Source organism: Ictidomys tridecemlineatus, chromosome 2, assembly GCF_052094955.1.
Source record: "Ictidomys tridecemlineatus isolate mIctTri1 chromosome 2, mIctTri1.hap1, whole genome shotgun sequence".
Classification (NCBI taxonomy): domain Eukaryota; kingdom Metazoa; phylum Chordata; class Mammalia; order Rodentia; family Sciuridae; genus Ictidomys; species Ictidomys tridecemlineatus.
The window spans coordinates 9,456,101-9,474,564 of NC_135478.1; the positions used below are offsets into that span (position 1 = coordinate 9,456,101).

Genomic DNA, 18,464 nt, shown 5'->3' on the forward strand with positions numbered 1-18,464 from the left:
ACTTAGGACTAGCCTCTAGTTCCATCACCTGTTCTATGTCCTCCCAGATTCCTTGCTCTGAAGATCCAGCTCCCCCGAGACCAGTCTGGAGAAGTGTATCTGCTTCTCTGAGCCCATGTCCAGCAGAGGCCTGCCCTCAGTGGCTTCTTGAGACAGCTGGGCCAGCACTTCAGTGCAAAAAGGATCAGTGCAGGAGGTGAGGGAGGGAGCAATGGGGGGGTGAGAACAGTAGAGTACAGTATGGGGAGTCAGACAGGTAAATGACCTCCACTTCAGTTCAGGGCTGAGCTAGGATTTGCTCATCATTCTGGGTCATGCATTCTCTGCCCCTTCCCCCAAATAAAGCAACACAAACATAAGACCACCCTCTTAAATCTTAGCAATGGCAAAAACCCAAAGAACCCCACCAACAATAAAAGATAATGCTAACCAAGTGAAAAAGCAAGTTACAGTTTGGGAAAACATATTCGTAAGTTCCATGTCTGACAAAGGACTTGTTTGTAGAATAATAAAGAGCTGTTATTATAACTCAGAAAACTAATAACCCATTTTAAAAATGGACAGAATATATGAGCATATAGTCCATTAAAAATTATACAGATGTCTAATAAATACATAAAAAAAATCTTAATAACGGCATATTTTAATTTATTAGGTTGTATCAGATTGAACCCAGGGGTGCTTAATCACTGAGCCACATCCCTTGCCCATTTTTTTTTTTAAAAAAAACTTTTTATTTTAAAACAGGGTGTCACTAAGTTGCTTAGGGCCTTGCCAAGTTGCTGAGGCTAGATTTGAACTTGCCATCCTCCTGACTCAGACTCCTGAGCTACTGGGATTACAGGCGTGCACCACTGTACCAGGCAGTGGTGGCATTTTAATGGCAGTTGTAGGCAGCAGCAGCAGATTGAGAAGGGAGTCTGCCCTCTCCCCCAGAGCTGGGGTTCAGGTACTGAAGGGGCCCTCCTAGAGGGTCCAGCCGCCCTTCCATTGGACTAAGGCCACAAAGGTGCGGATCTCCATGGGCTGTAGGGTGATGGAGGATGGGTCCAGTGTGAATGGTGCAGGGTGGGGAGTGGGACCTGTGGAGGAGCGGGGAAGGAGTTGTAAGGGGCCCAGATGTCCTCTGTCTCACCCTGTATCCCCTCCCCTGGGCATAGCCACCCCCAAGTCTGTCCCCAAGACTCCATGCCCTGACCCTTGAACCATTTTCCCCTGCTGGAATGCCAGCCTCAGGTCCTCGAATCCTTAAGCTGACCCTTCCAGACCTAGACACTGATGGAGACTCTCATCTTGTTCTCGTGACTAAACACCTCCAAGGTTCAAGTCGCATTGCTAGTTTGTGGGACCCACTTGTGACCCTTAAGACCTAGCCTGCCTCTAGTGCTGTCCCAGGCCCTCAGGCTCCGTAGTAGGTCCTGGCCAACATTCCCACATCTCACGCACCACCCCAGCTGCTGACCCCAGGCAGGACCCAAAGCAGGTCCTCACCATCCTTTACTGTCCACTGGAGCCTCGAGGCACTGGCACGGGGCTGGTTGGCTGCCAGCGTGGTCTCTTGCACGTGGGTAATGGTGAAGCTGGAGAACAGATCCTGCGGGGAGTGGGTAGGACATGCTGAATGCTGGGCAAAGCCGAGTTCTGCCTCTGCCTGTCTCGCTTTCCTCTCTCCTTCCCACCTCTGCCCTCCTTACCCGCAAGTCCAAGGTGACAGGGGCGCTCAGGTTGCGGCCTGAATCCTCCCACACTGTGAACTGATGTTCAAAGCGCAGCAGCAGCTTGTTGAGGCCCCAGCGGGCCAGCGTGAGCAGGTGCACTGAGGGCGGCAGCTCTCGGCGCAGTCCTGAGAACTGCGATAGCGGGGCGGGCTGAGTCTGGGAGGGAAGGGTCTCGGACCGAGAGGGGCGGGGCTTAACCAGAGGGGAGGGGCTCAACTAAAAGGAAACTGCAGGTTTGTGAAGGCTAAGAGCTGAGCCAAAGAGGGAATGGGGTGGGCCCAGGTTTTCGGGCAGGGGGGTGGCCACGCAGATCCAAGCCCAGAAGAGGCAGAAGTGATCAAGGCCAAGGCTGGACATCGTTGGGGAGCTGCGCAAGCCATGGAGACTGGCTTAGAGGGACAGAGGCTGGGGAGGTGAGCAGGCGGGAAGGCGGGGCTTAAGGGAGTCCACGTAGGATCAAGGTGAGGAGGCAGTGAAGGGGCGTGAGGTAGTTCTCTCCCGGGTAGGGTTGGCTGGGTACTGGGCTGGCACTGGGATGGGGGCGGGGCGGCAGGGACTGAGCCTCCCCAGGGCTAATGGGGACCAGGCTTTGCCCAGGAAAACCTGTACCCTACTCCACTCCCCACTGGTTGTATTCCTGTCCTTTCTGCCCTTCCCGCCGCCCCTCACCTGCGTGCCGCCCCTCACCTGCATGCGTGGGGTGGCCTGGGGGTGGTAGAGGGCTCCGCCATCTGGGGCTAACACCACCTGCGGAGCTAGGACCTCTTTCTCCGCCAGCAGCCGGTGCCCAGCGGCCGCCTCACCCACCCTGTCCAGCAGCACGAGGTGGCGCCCTCGTGCCACCAGTCCAGACCCGTTCTCTTTCAGTGGCTCCTGTAACCCACGACCGTCATCTTTCACCAGCCTTCGGTGCACCTGGCGGGGAGAGTGGCCAGGAAAGGGTGCGGTCTACCAGGCATCTCTGGGCCAGAAATGGGGTAAAGGGCTCAGGAATTTCAAGACAAAAAAAAAAAGGAGGGGGGAGAAATGGGTAACGATGGTCAGGGTCTGGTAAGGGGACCAGAATGATAGGGAGGCCTAAATAGGGCAGGTCAGGGTCTGTCTGGTGGGGCAGGGGAGGGTGGAGGGTGGGGTGGGGATGGGGTTGGTGGGGGGTGTTGGGTGTGGGGGAGGGCTCCTTAGGGACTGGAGGTAAAGTCGCACACAGAAATAGAGTTCTCAGGGCTGGGGCTGGGGCTGAGCGGTAGACCGCTGGCCCAGCACGTTCGAGGCGCTGGGTTGGATCCTCAGCACCACATAAAAATACATAAAAAATAAAGGTATTGTGTCCAACTACAACTAAAAAAAAAAATTAAAAAAGAAATAGAGTTCTCAGCTTAGTGGAGGACACAGCAGAGACCTGGGACAGAAAAGGCCATCGTGGTCCAGGGAGGAGCCTGGCTTGGATGGGGCTGGGACCCAACTCACCATGAGCTCCAGCGAGCCATTTCCCAAGCTGCTGCCCCCCTGGGAGCGGTCAGTGAGCACTGTCAGCTGCATATTCCTATCCTGGGGGGGAGGGTGAGAATGAGGGGTCGTGCTGTACCAGCCCCCTCCCCCGCCCCCAGGTATATGGGAGACACTGGGAATGAGGGGTCATTCCCACGCTGCAGGGTGGGGAGGGGTACCTTGATGTAAATCCGAGTGTTGACAGGATAGTAGTTTCCGGCCACAGGCTCCCACAGGTCCAGTTCCCAGGTGGGCCGATAATCCCGCCTGGGGTGGGATGTGACTTGGTCAAGCTTGGAGTCTGGCTCCCCTGCTCCTCACTCCCCGTTCATCCCCTCCCTCCCACAGGCAAATGACCCCCACTGCCAGTGGGCCCCCACACACCTCAGCCCCCTTACTTTCTCTGCAGTATCTCCCGGCCATTGCTGTCTGTGTAGAAGAGCCCATTTGTCTTCAGCGGTGTGTCAAAGCGACTGATGACCTCCTTTCCCCAGCCTTCACTGTGCCCAAAGGGATGGCAAGGTTGGGGGCCTTGCCTAAATTCCACTTTGCTCTTGCTCCCCCACCAGGATGCCAGCCTGTGCCACTTACCCCACAGGTATCGGCCCCACTGTCCACTCCAGCTCCAGGTGACGCTGTCCCTGGTACAGGCGAACCACCTGGGAACACCAGGCTGAAAAATTCTGGTGTAGCTCCTGCACCAAAGGTGTCTGTAGGCACACGGTGCGCAGGACAGACGTCAGCCCATACCAGGCAGAGGTGAGCCCTCAAACATCTGGCTGCCTGGGGCTGGGATTCCCACACACCTCTCTCCTGTCTAGGTGTAACACCCACACTTTCCCTCAGTCACTGCCACCTAATTCTGGAGTGTGGCATACATGCTTGTTGCCTACCATTACCCTGTCTTTCCTCTTTAGAACAGGATTCTAATTTGGCATGTGGCTGTCTGAAATACAGACTGTTGAGTCTTCTGTGAGACTGTCTGTAGCTACATGATCATGGTCTGCCCCATGGAAAATGATCAAAGCTGTATGAACAATGCTCCTTGCCCCTTTCTCTTTCCCACTGGCTCAAATGCAGATGCTATGGCTAGATCTTGAGCAGCCATCTTCGATCTGAGGTGGAAGCTGAACACTAAGAATGTTAGAGCAACAAGACAGGCAGGTGACTCTGGAACCGTACCCTCTTCCCTAGATGGCCCAGCCAAACTTTCTGTTAGAAAGAAAGAACTATCTTGTAGATACAGTTAATTGGAGTAACTCTGTTGGAACAGTCCAACTTGTGTCCCAATTCATGACCCAGGAATGCCAATGTTAACCTCAAGGGGAATTCATGTAAAATATGAACCTTGCCATTATCTTTCCCTAAGAGAAAACATCAGTGAAATGTCCTAGGAAACCACTGTTCTCAGCCAGACACAACCTCAGATGTCCACCCTAAGTGAGAGCACTATATAACGTGAATTCTCTTTTTAACTTTGAGACAGGGTCTTTCTAAATTGCTTAGGGCCTCGCTTTGAACTTTTGATCTTCCTGTCTCAGCCTCCCAAGTCCCTGGGATTACAGGTGTGCAGCACCGTGCCCAGCACAAGTGTGGATTCTCAAATACCCACTCCAGATATAAACATTTTTATTTTGTGGTGCTGGGGATCGGACCTAGGTCCCTGTACATGCAAAGCAAGCACTCTACCACTGAGCTACATCCCCAGCCCCAAGATATAAACTTATACTACAGACCTTGGTGACTCTTGCACCTGCTCTTAACTCTCCCTATTCACCTCCAGTTTCCAAAGCTAAGTATAATCCTGCCTCCCATGGTAGATGTGAACGTTTGGGGAGAGAATTGTAGAAGCAGCCATAAATATCAGCCCTACAGAAGCACCCTCAGGTCTTAGCCCCCATCTAAAGGAGATGCAAATCCTCCCCCCACCCTCATCCTACACTTGGCACATCACCCTCTCAGGTTCCACACCCCCCCACCCCAATCCCCAGCTTCCCACTCCTTATTCATGACCTTCACCAGGCGGATCTGAGCATAGTGGCTCACAGGATATGGTTTCCGTCCTTCAGGTCTGAAGATGTAGGCCCCAGAGGTCTGCCAGCTTTCCAGATCACCTGAACTGGCACCATACCTGGGACCAAAGCAAGTGAGAGTCACATAAAGGGCCTCTGCTCTACACCCCCACTCAGCCCTGATGATCCTCTCTCACCAGAAGAAGGATTGGTTCACAGGTAACAGGAGATTCTTGTCCTTGTTCCTGATCTCTGTCAAGAACCCTGTGTCAGGGTTGAATGTGGCCCGAATGTACTAGGCAGTAAAGGGTGGACAGAGGGTGACCATCACTTCAACAATGGCAGCTCCATCTTTCCCAGGGCTCAGGACAAAACCTGGAGTCATCTTGACTTCCACCCACTTTGCACCTGACCCTCTTGGCAAACCCTACTAGCTCTTCCCATCAATCTTGCTCTCAATCAAGCCGTTCCCCACTCTGAGGCCTCTCAGGACTAGTGCAGCTGGCCTCTAGAGGTCCCCTTTCTTCTATGTTCATTCCCATAATCTGTTCGTGCTTGCATAGCTAGAGGTACCTGTGGAACCCTAAACCTAACAATAGCCCTCATCTGCTCCAGACAAGGGCCCATGTGTATATCTAACACAGAGCCACCATGCCAGGACCCATGAGACACTTAGGGGCCCACAGAAATGTTTCCACTTCTTTTAGGAGCTGAAGAAAACATGGATAGAATAATAATAAACGTATCGTAATGAGACTTGCCTAGAGTGTATTTATCTTTTATAGCAACATCATCATAAAATAGGTTTTTTTCCCCCAAGTACTGATGATTGTACCTAGGCTTTTGCACCTGCTAGGCAACTACTGTACCACTGAGCCACATCCCAAGTCATTTATTTATTTGGTACCAGGGATTGAACCCAGGGGTGCTTAACTACTGAGCCACATCCCACCCTTTATTTGGAGAAAGGGTCTCACTAAATTGCTTAGGGCCTTGCCAAATTGCTGAAGCTGGTTTTGAACTTGTGACCCTCCTGTCTCATCTCCTGAGCTGCTAGGATTACAGACATGTGCCACGCCCAGCCCCAAGTCATTTTTTTTGTTTTGAGATAGGTTTTTGCTAAATTGCTCAGCCTGGACTTGAACTTTTGATCCTCTTGCCTCAGCCTTTTGAGCAAGTAGGATTACAGGCATTTGCACTCCTGACTGGCCACTCATGACAGTGTGTGTGTGTGTGTGTGTGTGTGTATGTGTGTGGTATTGGGGATTGAACCCAAGACCTTGTGCATGCGAGGCAAGCACTCTACCAACTGAGCTAGCTCCCCAGCCCCTCATGACAGTCTTAAGGCAGCCTTGTCCTGCCCATGGCCCCTTCAGAGTAAGAGCCAAATTCTTCCTCTCTATTTACAATCTGAGGGCTTTGTGTCTGCTATGTTCTTCTGCCTGCCTGAATTCCTCTTCCCCCAGATAGCCACATGACTCCCTTCCTCAGGTGTTTACTTATTTTCAGTGCTGGGGACTGAAGCCAGAGTACAGTGCATGCTAGGCAAGAATTCTACCCCAAGCTACAACTCCAGCCTAGGTCTCAATTTAAATGTCACCTTCTTTGCCACCCCTCCTCTAAAATTGCAAGCCCCCATCGACCATCAGTTGTGATATACCTAACAAGTACCACCCACAATCCCACTGGATCCTCACAATAGCTCCACAAGAGGACATTGAGGCGCCAATGGACGTTACTCGCTCAAGGACACAACCAGGAGTGGTGATGCTAAATAAAGGACGCTCACCCAGCAGTTCACCATGACATTTCAATTTGTCACAGGGGCAGTGAAAGGAATTCAAACAGGGTCTCACCTCATTTTCAATTGCTAAGACACGGAACCGGGACCTGAACTTCCGGGAAATAGAATTTGGAAGAGGGATCGAGGGCTTCCGGTGAGAAATCTTGGTTACTGAGTAGATGCTGAAGCCCAAGGCAGGCACTGATGCAGAGAAAACTAGCTCTGGGTAGTGCTCCTGAGGCTCAGCACTGGGAACCACCACCACCTGGGTAAGGGAGGAGGGAGACTGAGTGTAAATACACCTAGAGAGCCAATCTTAGGGGAGGCATCAAATGCAAGGAAAGGAAATAGTTCTGGGATGGGGAGAAGAAATCTAGGTGTTGGGAGAATAGGGTGTCATATTCCCCCCAAAAAGTTGCAGAGGTTGGGGTATGGCTCAGTGTTAGAGCTGTGCTTAACATGCATGCCATCTTGGGGTCCATCCCCAGCATGGAGGTAGGGGGCATTGCCAAGATTCCCAAGGAGGAAAAAAGAATCCACTAGGAGGGTGAAGACTGTGGGGGTCTTGGAGAAATGAGGGAGGAAATAGGGGAAGAGATCCTGAAGGCGGGGAGGAGAGTCTAGGTGAGAAATAGGCTCAAGGGAGAGAGCTTCTGGGATAAAAGGGCTATCTGTGAACAGGAAGAAAATTTCCTGGGTGGATACTAGAAAGGGGAAGCCCTTATGGGAGGGAGTTGTTTCCAAGGGGTGGGGGACAATATTAAGGGACAGAGGGGGAAGATATGCAGAAGAGGAAGAGAGGCTCATGGGGAGTGTCCATGAGAAGACAGCAAGGACCGAGGGGTTAACACCCATTAAATGAGCTCACACTATTGGGCACAGTCTGGCCACTGGGATCCTTCACGTGGAAACTGCTCTTGCTGACTGGCAGCCGCACCATATGATCCACCTTCCGCCCCAGGGGGTTATAAAGGATGACCTGGAACTAGGGGGAAAGAGTCAGAGAGGAAATGGATCACAGCAGGCTTTCTCCAAATTCATCTACCAGCGAGGCCATGCATGGTCTTTCATGGTCTTTCACCCCCTTGCGGTGCCATAGTCCCTGTCCTGTCCTCGCTTCACTGGACACCAAGCAATCTCACCCAAGGACGGTCCTCCAACAGACAAAAACAACAACAACAACAAAGACTACGCAACCACACCTTAAGGAGCGCCTCTGCCCAACACCCGCCTTTTCTTCGCCCATCTGTTGGATTTCACGTGCTAGGGTCCCACCCACGGGACCGCTTCCCAGCCCTGCCCCTCCTGCCGGGGCTCACACTCGCTGACTTCTGGCTGAGCGGGCAGATGCTGATGTTGAGGTCGCGGCAGAACGTGAAGGTCTTCTTGGAGCCGCTGAGCCGCGCCAACGCGTTGCTCAGGAGAACCTAAGGAAGGGCGCAAAGACTCGGTCGTCTCCGGACCCGCCTCACCGGGATCTCCCCTGCCCGTCTCCGCCCCTCGCGCCGAGGCCCCGCCTCTTCAAGATCTGACCAATGAACTCCTCTCGGCTCCACCCATTCTCCAAGGCCCCGCCCCACGCACCTCGCTGGGACCCCAGCCTTCGGACAGCTGCCGCGCATAATCCTCCGCCACGAGTTGCCTAGCGGTGCCGGTGACTGCGTCGTGGTGCTGGAGCACCGCCATCGCCTCATCTGCGTATAGACGGTAAATGGGTGGGGTCTCCGCGGAATCCGGCCCCTTCCCCAAGGGGAAGCGAAAGGGCGGGTCAGGGCAGGTTTAGAGGTAGCCTGAGGTGGCTTCTGAGGTGGTGGGAGCCCCTCCCCTCGTCGACCCGACACCTACTCAGAGGCGCACAGTTTCCTGAGCCATAGGGTCCTTGGCTGGCCGCAGGACCCGCCAGCGCCTCCAGCTGGTTGCACACCTGGGGAGAAAGGGGTGTGTTGGGGCCCTGGGCCTCCCTGAGTTTTGCCCCATGGAGCCCAGCACCCCTTCACCTGCAGGAATTTGTAACTGAGGCGCTCGAAGCGTTTGAGGGCCGGCCTGCTGGTATAAAAGCCAGTCCAGAACATGTGCGGGCCGTCAGCGTAAGGGAAGAAGTCGTCCTTTTTCACCGACCTGGGGCGGAAGAGCAATGGAGTCAGCGTCAAAACCCGCGGAACATGCCAACAACCCGGCCTCGCCCCGCAAGCTCCCCAGTCCCACTCAATACCAGGTGAGGTTGGCCTTGTGCAGCTCCCAGAGGTAACAAGCCGGGGTGGAGTAGAGAACATGGATCCCGCTCCCGTTTGCCTGCTGCTGGGGAAGGCGTGTGTGAGCCCTTGGAAGTCCGCATCTTCCAGGGGGCCCAAGGTGTGCACATTCATGCATCCAGTAGATTTTGTCCTCTGAATACACGTTGTGCGTTCAAACCAATGGTCAAGTACGAAAACAAATTTGGGTTGAGGGGCTGGGGATATAGCTCAGTTAGTAGAGTGCTTGCTTCACTTGCACAAGGTCCTAGGTTCAATCCTCAGCTCCACGAGAAAAAAGAAAGTTGGGTTGAGGCCTGATATTAACCTTTCCTGAGTTTCAGGAATGTTGACAAGAATAAACCTGAAATCTTAATAAACTTCCCCACCTCAGCTTCCCAAGCAGCTGGGGCAACAGGTGTGCCATGCCACCTCTGCCAGTTGAGGAAAAGGATGGTTACTCTGCTCATGCTGTGTTCCCAGTATTCACTGTAGGTGCTCAGTCAGCATTTGAGTGAATGAAGGGACTTACATGGAAATGCACTGTTTAATCGTGCACACATAGACATATAGGCCTCTCATGGTTTCCTCCAGAAACTGGTGGAACTGGTTCGAGGACCCTCCCCCTGGATACCAATTCCTTGGATGCTAAAGACCTTTATATAAAATTGTATAGTACTTGCATATAAACTATGTACATCCTCACCTATACTTTAAATCCTCTCTAGATGATTTGTAATGCATGATACAATGTAAATGCTCTGTTGTGTATAGTTGTTATATTGTATTGTTTGGGGGAACTGACAAGAAAATGTACATGTTCAGTACAGATGCAAGTTTTTCCCCAAATATTAAAGTAGTTAAACCTATGGACATGGAACCATGAACTGCATGTGCTTACATGTAGAATGTAGACACACCTATGCATACTGTTTTTTGTTTTGTTTGTTTGTTTTTTTGTCCCATGAATGAAACCCAGGGGTGTTAATGACTGAGCCACATTCCCAGCACTTTTTATTTTTTGAGATAGGTTCTTGCTAAATCGTTTAGGGTCTCACTAAGTTGCTGAGGCTGGCTTTGAATTTGCCATCCTCTTGCTTCAGCCTGCAAAGCAGCTGGGATTACAGGTGTGTGCCACTGCACCTGGCACATATACTATTTTTCACTCAGCAGATAACCACCCAGTTCTTCAATATGCTCAGATCTGCAGGCTCAATCTAAAATCAGAGAAGCCAGACTCCACCATTATGGAATTCACAGCAAGTAAAAGAGAGATGTTGAATGGAGATGGCTACTTGGCTATGATCCACCTGGATGTGGCATCACAGGTGTTAATGGGAGCTGCTTTAAGCACAAAGAGGAAAGGCTGTAACTGAAGTGTGGCAAGGGCTTTTTGGATATTTCAGCTGTGCTTAAAAGAGGAACAGAAGGTTTTCAGTTAGAAAGATAATAATAAACAGCTAGGGATGCAGTGTAGCTCAATAGTAGAGCTTGCCTAGCCTGCCGGAAGCCCTGGTCCCATCTCCAGCACTCTGAATCATCAGCATCCACTAAGATGCTTTGTGTGCCAGGCACTGATACACTGATTAGTGCAAATGAATTCATTAAACTCTCGTTAGCACCCTGATGAAGTGGGGGCCACCTAGGTCCATTTCATAGGACATAATGAGAAAACAAGGGTACTGATTATTTAAGTATATTTCTCAAAGTTACAGAACAGCAAATGGCAAAGCCAGGTTTGAACCCAGGAACTTCATATCCAGAGTTTGTAAAGTGAAGTCAGCAGAGGAGCAGTCAGAGGTAAAAGAGCATGACCTCATGGCTGCCCAGGGACATGGTATTTGCCGGAGGAAGTAGTCAAGGTAGTGTAGGCTCTGTGGGAACCAGGAGCATGGGGAGGGCTGATATATGTCTTCTGGAAGACCCTCAATGGTTCCTGAGAGCTGTTTTGGTGAAACAAGAGTGCAGGGGTGACTAGGAGATAACAATTCAGTGACTACCCAAGTGGTGAGAACAGGATTGATGGGAAGGGGGCTTCTCAGAAGAAAGGAGACAAATTTATCTGCTGATGGGAAAGAATGATTGCTTGTGCACACAGCACTGGCCACTTAGAGGGACACATCAATATATCTGTGTTGGCCAGAATAATGACAACCCAAAGATGTCTACATCCTGCTCCTAGAACCTGTGACTATCATGGGTGATTTAGCAAAGGGGAATAAGGGTTACTGATGGAATTAAGGGTGTTAACCAGATGACCTTAACATAGATTATCCTGGATTAGCTGGGAGGCCCAACATAATCACAAGGATCTTTAAGACTGGAAGAGGAAAGGGATAGCTTAGTGGTAGAGCTCTTGCTTAGCACGTGTGAGGCACTGGGTTCAATCCTCAGGACCACATAAAAATAAATAAAGGCATTCTGTCCATCTACAGTGTCTAAATAAAAATATAATAAATACATAAAAATAAATATAATAAAAATATGTAAATATGTATTTATAAATTATATATAAATATAGTTTTTTAAAGGAAGATGGAAGCCAGGCTTGGTGGCACCCCAGCAGTTCAGGAGGCTGAGGCAGGAGGATTGGGAGTTCAAAGTCAGCCTCACTAACTTAGCAAGGCCCTCAGTGAGACCCTGTGTCTAAAATTAAAAAAAAAAAAAAAAAAAGTGGGGGCAGGTGTGTTCTGGGGATGTGGCTCAGTGGTTGCGTACCCCTGGGTTCAATCCCTGGTTGAAAAAAAAGGAGGGAAGGAGGGAACCTGGAAGAGGGATGCAGAAGAGGCGACAGTGAGAGAGACGCGGTGTGGAGCAGAGCGGAGGCAAGCCCTGTGTCTTTGGAGGAGGAGGCAGCAGCATGAGCAAGGAATGGAGGAAGCCTCTAGAAGGAGCAACACCTTTCTCCTAAACTCTGCCAAGACCTCGATTCTTGGGGCTGCTGCCAGACTCTGGCCCCAGAACTGCAAGACCATGTATGTTTGCAGCAGCTCAGCTTGTGGTAATTTCTTTCAGTAGCAACTGAAAAATAAGAACACTCTATAAACATGAACTAAGCCAAAGGGATACGAACACGCACGCGGCTACGGTTTGGATCTGCAATGTCCCCCAAGCGCATGTGTTCAGGGCCTGGTTTCCAGCGCGGTGCTCCGGGAGATGATGAAAACTTGAAGAGGTGGAACCCATGGGAGGTCTTGAGGGCACTGGGGTATGCCCTCGAAGGGATCAGTGGGACCCTAGCTCCTTCCTCTTACTCTGTCTCGCTCCCTGGCCATAAGGTGAGTAGCTTCACTCTGTCACTTGCTCCTGCATGATGTGCTGCCTGACCACAGGCCCAAAAGCAACCGAGCCAACTGAGTATGGACTGCAACCTCCAAAATTATAGCAAAATAGCCCTTCTCCCTCTTTCCTAGGGACTGAGCCCAGGGCCTCATACACACTAGACAAGCATATCCCCAGCCCCAGCCCTTTTTTATTTCATTTTGAGATAGGGTCTCACTAAGTTACCAGACTGACCTTGAATTTGTGATCCTTCTGACCCAGCCTCCAGAGTAACTTGGATTACAGGTGTATCCCACCATGCCTGGCTAATCCTTTTCTTCTTATAATTGGATTATTTCAGGCACTTGTTATAGTGATAGCAGATTAATACATGCCTGTCCACAGCTGCCACAGGGTGGCCACACTGACCTGAGCATTGACCAGCCGGATGAGCTTGTCAAGGTTCTTGAACCACAGGTTGGCGTTCTCATACTGGAAGTCTGAGCCCATGGTCATAATGGTGTGGTTGGTGCGGTACTGCTGGCCCTGCAGGAAAGAGGGGAGTCCTCAGGCCAGGATGTCCTAGAAACCCCTGTGGCTAGCCATGCCTTGGTATATATGCAGCCAAGAATATACGTGGTATAGCTGGGCAGGGTGGCGCACTCCTGTAATCCTAGCAGTTTAGGAGGCTGAGGCAGGAGGATTGCTAGTTCAAAGCCAGCCTCACCAACTTAGCAAGGCCCTATGCAACTCAGCGAGACACTTTCTCTAAATAAAATAGAGAAAAGGGCTGGGGATGTGGCTCAATGGTAAAGCACCACTGGGCTCAATCCCTGGTACCCCCCCCCCCCGCAAAAAAAAAAAAAAAGTGGTACATGGAGCATAGGGATAGATATAAAGAGACACTGATTGTCTAACAGTTCTCTTGGGCCTACTACACAGATGAGGGCCCACAGCACTGTGATGCTATCTCTTGCGTGCTTCTAATGAAGGGTGAACATAACTCTAAGAGGAAGGACGTGGTGATGGTGAATCGAATAATAACATTCAGTGCATCTTCTCCTTTTACCCATGGGTATCCCCCCGAGCCAGGGGAAAGGCTCATGCATGGTACATGCTGGTCATGCAGGTTCGGGACCTCTGGATTACCTGGCTAGTGGCCAGCTTCAGGAAGTAATCGACCAGGCTCTTGGCATTGTATTCAGGGCTGCGGGGATCCTCTACCACAGGACTGTCGGTACACAACATATCCCAGCATAGTTTTTCCGGTGGGTTGTAATTGTTGGGGAGTACACCTGTAGGCCACACCAGGCTCAGAGGGTGCCCAGTGCCCCAGAACTGCCCTGGGGTCCAAGCCTGCCATGTGCCACCCAGAATGGGCTTCAGGATTTGCAAGGCCCATTGCAAAAGGAAAATAGAGACAGCTTGTTTCCAAATGGTTAGGGATTTTAAGACTGTACATCACTGAATCAGGCCCAGGGCCCTTCTGAGCAGGGCCCTGCCCCGACTTCCCCTCCTCACCAGTGAAGAGGTCAGCGGTGGGAGGCTTCAGGCTGGTGCTGCCCCTCCACATCTGCTCCATCTCCCGTCTTTCAACCCGGATCTGTTTATCTTCATAATCAATGCGCCCCAAGAAGAAGCCATCGAAGCCCATCTGGAGGTGGAGCAGAGGAGACGGTGTGAATAAGCAGGCAGAGCCTCTCACCCACAAGCGCTGCTCGGCTGGGGAAGGACTAGTCAAGACATAAGTACAAAGGAAGAGGAACAGGAACTAAGGAGGCCTCCGGTTTGGGATCTCCAAGCTTGGGAAGGGTCAGAATACACCACAGGCTTCCCCACCTGAGCACACACCCACTATAGGAAGGAAGCCATCCAGACCTTGGGATGGTACCAGAAGATCTCAGAAATGACTAGCTCCCAAATTAACAAGTGAATTACAGTTCCACCAGAAAAGACAGAAATGCAGCCTTTGAATCACCTCTTTAAGACCCCCAGTCCACTGGGTGCAGTGGCACATGCCTGTAATCCCAGTAGTTTGGGAGGCTGAGAAAGGAGGATTGCCAGTTCAAAGCCAGCCTCAACAATGGCAAGGCGCTAAGCAACTCAGTGAGACCCTGTCTCTAAATAAAATTCAAAATAGGGCTGGGGGTGTGGCTCAATGGTTGAGTGCCCCTGAGTTCAATCCCCAGTGCCCCCCCACCCCCGCAAAAAAAAAAAAAGCCCCTAGTTCCTGCTGTTGGGTGGAATCACAGCCTCTGGGATAGGAGTCCTCAGTGTTTCTCCTTTGTTATCGAAGCAATAAAACAGGGCTGGGGCTCAGTGGTAGAGCGCTTGCCTAGCATGTGTGAGGCACTGAGTCTGATCCCTGGCACCACATAAAAAAAATAAATAAAATAAAGGTATTTTGAGGCTGGGGTTGTGGCTCAGTGGTAGAGTGCTTGCCTAGCACCACATCAATGTGTCCACCTAAAACTAAAGAAATATTTTTTAAAAATTATTTTAAAAAGGTATTGTGTCCACCTACAACTATATAAAATACAATATATTGCAGTAAAACTTTTCCTTTTTATTTTTTTTTCAAATATTTTTTAGTTGTAGGTGGACACAATATCTTTATTTTGTTTTTATGTGGTGCTGAGAATCGAACCCAGTGCTTCACGCATGGTAGGCGAGTGCACTACAACTTGAGCCACATCCCCAGCTCTGTTTTTCCTTTTTCTAAAAAAAAAAAAAAAAAAAAAAAAAAAAAAAAAAAAACCCACAGGCAGAATGGAGGGGACAGGTCTAAGCTAGATTCACTTCCCCCTCCCCAGCTCTGTCAAAGCCAAAAGAGGCCTTCCTCTTCCTGCAGCCTGAGGATGGATGGTCAGCACACAGGTAATGAAACTGAACTTAAAGCAAGGCCAGAACTGTAAAGGGACACCAGATTCCAGTTCACCCAGGATGGACTTAGGGCTATAACTCAGTGGTAGAGCACTTGTCCAGCATGTGTGAGGTCCTGGGTTCAATCCCCAGCACCAAAAAGAGAAAAAAAAAAAAGTATCAAGTTCACCCAAGGGGCGGGAGTAAGGGAGGTCCCAGCAGGCAAGGTCTGCTTCACTTGAGATCACAAGGAAAGAGTGGGGCTTCAGTCACTTCCACGATGCCTGTGGGGAGGGGTCCAAGAGAGGTCTGTACAGCACCTGGGCGAACAAGGAGGCCTGTTCCCGAGAGTGGCCAAAGGGGTCGATGTGCCAGGCCACATGGGGACGCCCGTCATTGCCGAAAGTATCTTTTAGAAAGCGCAGCCCAAGTGTCATCTGGTCCACGATGGCCCCGTAGTATGTGGTGGCCTCATCGTTCATCACCCAGCCACCGTTGACAAACTCCAGGCGCCCTGTGCAAAGAGAGTCAAGACTGGAGCTGTTAGTTGTAGGGCTGGGTGGGTGATCCTAGAATTGGAAGACCTGCCTGCACACTCCAGCCTCAAAGGAAAAGAAGGCCCACTTCCTGGCCAGTGAGCCAGATTTGGTAAAGAGGGCCCTTGCATGCCAATCTTCCCTCCCCCACCCAGCCCTAGCCCCCCTTTAAAAAAATTTTTGGAGGGTACTGGAGATTGAACTCAGGGGTACTTTACCACTGAGCCACATGCCTAGCCCTTTTTATTTTTAATTTTAAGACAGGATCTCACTAAGTATCTGAGGTTGGCCTCCAACTTGCCATCCTCCTGCCTCAGCCTCCCAAGTGGCTGGGATTACAGATGTGTACTACCCCCACCTGACATGGCAGGCTTTTCAGAGCCACTGGAGGTGGGGCCTTGCAGGATGCCCAGGAATTCTCCAATTAGGCTGGCATAGTAGCAGCCCATGATCCCAGCTACTCCAGAGGCTAAGGCAGGAGGGTCAAAAGTTGCAAACCAGCCTGGGCAACTCAAGGAGACCCTACCTTAAGATTTAAAAAAAGGGCTGGGGATGTAGCTCAGTAGTAGAATGCCCCAGTACGACCAAAAGAAAAAAAGAGTTCTCCAAGTTAAAGGATTCCAGGCTGGTGAGACCACATGACCCACAGCTTGCACCAAGCATGATAAAATCTCAGACACCAGGTTTTCAAAACCAAATTGGGCTAAGCTTCCTCTTTTCACTTCCCTGGGGTAGGCTTACCCTGACGCACCAGATTCCTCACGATTTCCTGTGTTGCATTTGTCTGTTGGTGCCACCAACGAGAGAAGAAAGCAATTTCCACATAGATGAAGCGACGGTTGGGATCCTCCTGGAGAGCGGAGATCACCGAGTCTAGGATGTACTGCACACCCGCGTGCTGGATTTCATTGTGGACTGTGGATACACAGGCCAAGGAGGGCCAGCAGAGTCAGAGAGACATTCCTTGACACAGGAGCCAAGGCTATGAATTGTCCCACCGCAAAGTCCAGGTATCAGAGGGAATTAAAGGAGCCATGGGAGTCACAGGGGCCAAACCCCAATCTCTACTTACTGCCATAGAAATACTGGTCCACGGTCTTGAGCCAGCCCACGTCGTCATGTGTGTGGGCCACCAAGTGTACATTGAGCTTGTTTGGCTTCACTCTCGGGCATGTCTGCGCAGGGACCCCAAACACACACACACACACACACACACAGAGCCTGTCAATAACTCCGGGGTTAAGTGGTAGGCTGGGAAGTAGGGAAGGGGGATGTGGGAAGCACAAGATAAATCCTGATCTCAGAGTGGCTCAGAGAGGTAGAGAGGCTGTTACCTTATCCTGACTATGCAGGAGGCCTGGTCCTCCAGGGTAGAACACAGAGTTGCTCACAGATCCAACTCCCACCCTTTGCACAACCCTACAAGGCAGCCCTCATTCACACCCCGAGGAAATATTCACAGTAGTAGCTATGTTTGCGCCACTGTGGGAAGTGGAGCAATAAATATCACGCCTGGTTTTCAGGCGAGGGCACTGAAGCATAGAATGGGAGGCAGCCAGGAAGTGGGCAGTCCAGACTGGAACTCCAGACAGGCTAACTCCAGAGTCTCACTGTCAGCCAGCTGCTTCCCACCCGCTCGCTGCCCCTCCACAGTTAAGTGCACACACAACCCGAGCGAGCGAGCGAGGGCGGGCGTGCAGTCCGATGCAGCCCCGTTCTCAGACAGCCTCTCGGGCCACAGTGTTGTATCAACAGCTATTCACTAGGCACCTACAGATCAAAGTAACCTACATCTCGGGACAGTACTCGGGCTTCTCTGGCTACTGTACATTTCCGCTGAGAGCCCGACTCACCTCGTATCCGGCGGCTCGAGCGCCCGGAGCCGCCAGCAGCAGCAAAAAGAGAAAGACAGGCAGGAGCGGCGCACGCAGGGCGCGGGAGTTCATCCAGGGCTCGGCGGCGTCCTGGCAGCCGCCAGCGCAGACCCACGAAGCCTGCGCGCGGCGACCCATAGCTCCGCCACCGCCGCGGTCTCCTGGGGGCTTCCCGGACGCCTCCAATACAAGAAGAGCGCTCCGCCCCTGGAACCGGCCTGGCCAATCGGCGGGGACTCGTCTAGGGCGGGGCCTTCCCTGTCACAGGATTGAGCTTGCAACCCTAGGAACATCTGGAATTGCCAAGATCAAGGGAAAGAGCAGGTAGTGTCCCATCCTCTAGGTGCTGTTTTGGCCGGAGGCGCCTGTAACATCTCGCTTTGGGGATCTGGAACGCCTGAGTCCCCGCAGCAGCAGAGTTCTCATGTTTTCCCACGGACTCCAGGTTTTCCTAGGGGGTGGAACGTGTGCGTGGGATACTAGGGGCTGCTTTCAGGACTGGAGTCCTGTAGGCACCTAGCTTGGCTAGAAGGGTTGATGAAGGTCTTGTTCTGTAGTTTAGAGACATTGGGTAAACAACCCGTCCTTGGAATGTTGGGAATGACAGGCACCCAGCCTTTGGAATGGATCCCTAGATCCTCCAGTAAGGTGGGAGGGCCTTGCAGGTGGTACAGGACCCTGAGTCTTTTATGCCCTTTC

The 18,464-nt window shown here is 51.5% G+C and overlaps 1 protein-coding gene across 2 annotated transcripts; it reads right to left on the bottom strand.

Annotated features, from left to right (window-relative positions):
* Positions 1-631: 631 nt before the first annotated feature.
* Man2b1 (mannosidase alpha class 2B member 1) lies at positions 632-17,958 on the bottom strand. Of its 2 annotated transcripts, none has more exons than XM_021733890.3 (24): positions 17,745-17,958; positions 16,964-17,066; positions 16,633-16,806; positions 15,676-15,869; positions 14,015-14,147; positions 13,643-13,788; positions 12,923-13,039; positions 9,214-9,296; positions 8,999-9,119; positions 8,847-8,925; positions 8,586-8,695; positions 8,321-8,428; positions 7,870-7,986; positions 7,075-7,266; positions 5,416-5,513; positions 5,253-5,337; positions 3,798-3,916; positions 3,605-3,706; positions 3,386-3,473; positions 3,186-3,266; positions 2,406-2,633; positions 1,695-1,850; positions 1,492-1,594; positions 632-1,082 (listed from the first exon to the last, which is right to left on the bottom strand). In XM_021733890.3, exons 1-24 carry the CDS (start codon positions 17,901-17,903, stop codon positions 967-969), a joined length of 3,012 nt encoding a protein of 1,003 aa, XP_021589565.2. In that variant the 5' UTR covers positions 17,904-17,958; the 3' UTR covers positions 632-966. The 2 variants fall into 2 exon arrangements, with proteins under 2 accessions (XP_021589565.2, XP_005336243.2); XM_005336186.3 differs by having other exon boundaries at positions 5,220-5,337.
* Positions 17,959-18,464: the final 506 nt, after the last annotated feature.

What these genes read in the sequence shown, in the direction of transcription:
- Man2b1 (XM_005336186.3), bottom strand. Translation starts at nt 17,903, where the DNA reads ATGGGTCGCCGCGCGCAGGCTTCGTGGGTCTGCGCTGGCGGCTGCCAG. An exon ending in CTCGAGCCGCCGGATACGAG is followed by an intron (nt 17,067 to 17,744) that starts GTGAGTCGGGCT and finishes GTCCCTGCGCAG; the next exon opens with ACATGCCCGAGAGTGAAGCC. An exon ending in TCAGTTACAAATTCCTGCAG is followed by an intron (nt 8,926 to 8,998) that starts GTGAAGGGGTGC and finishes CTTTCTCCCCAG; the next exon opens with GTGTGCAACCAGCTGGAGGC.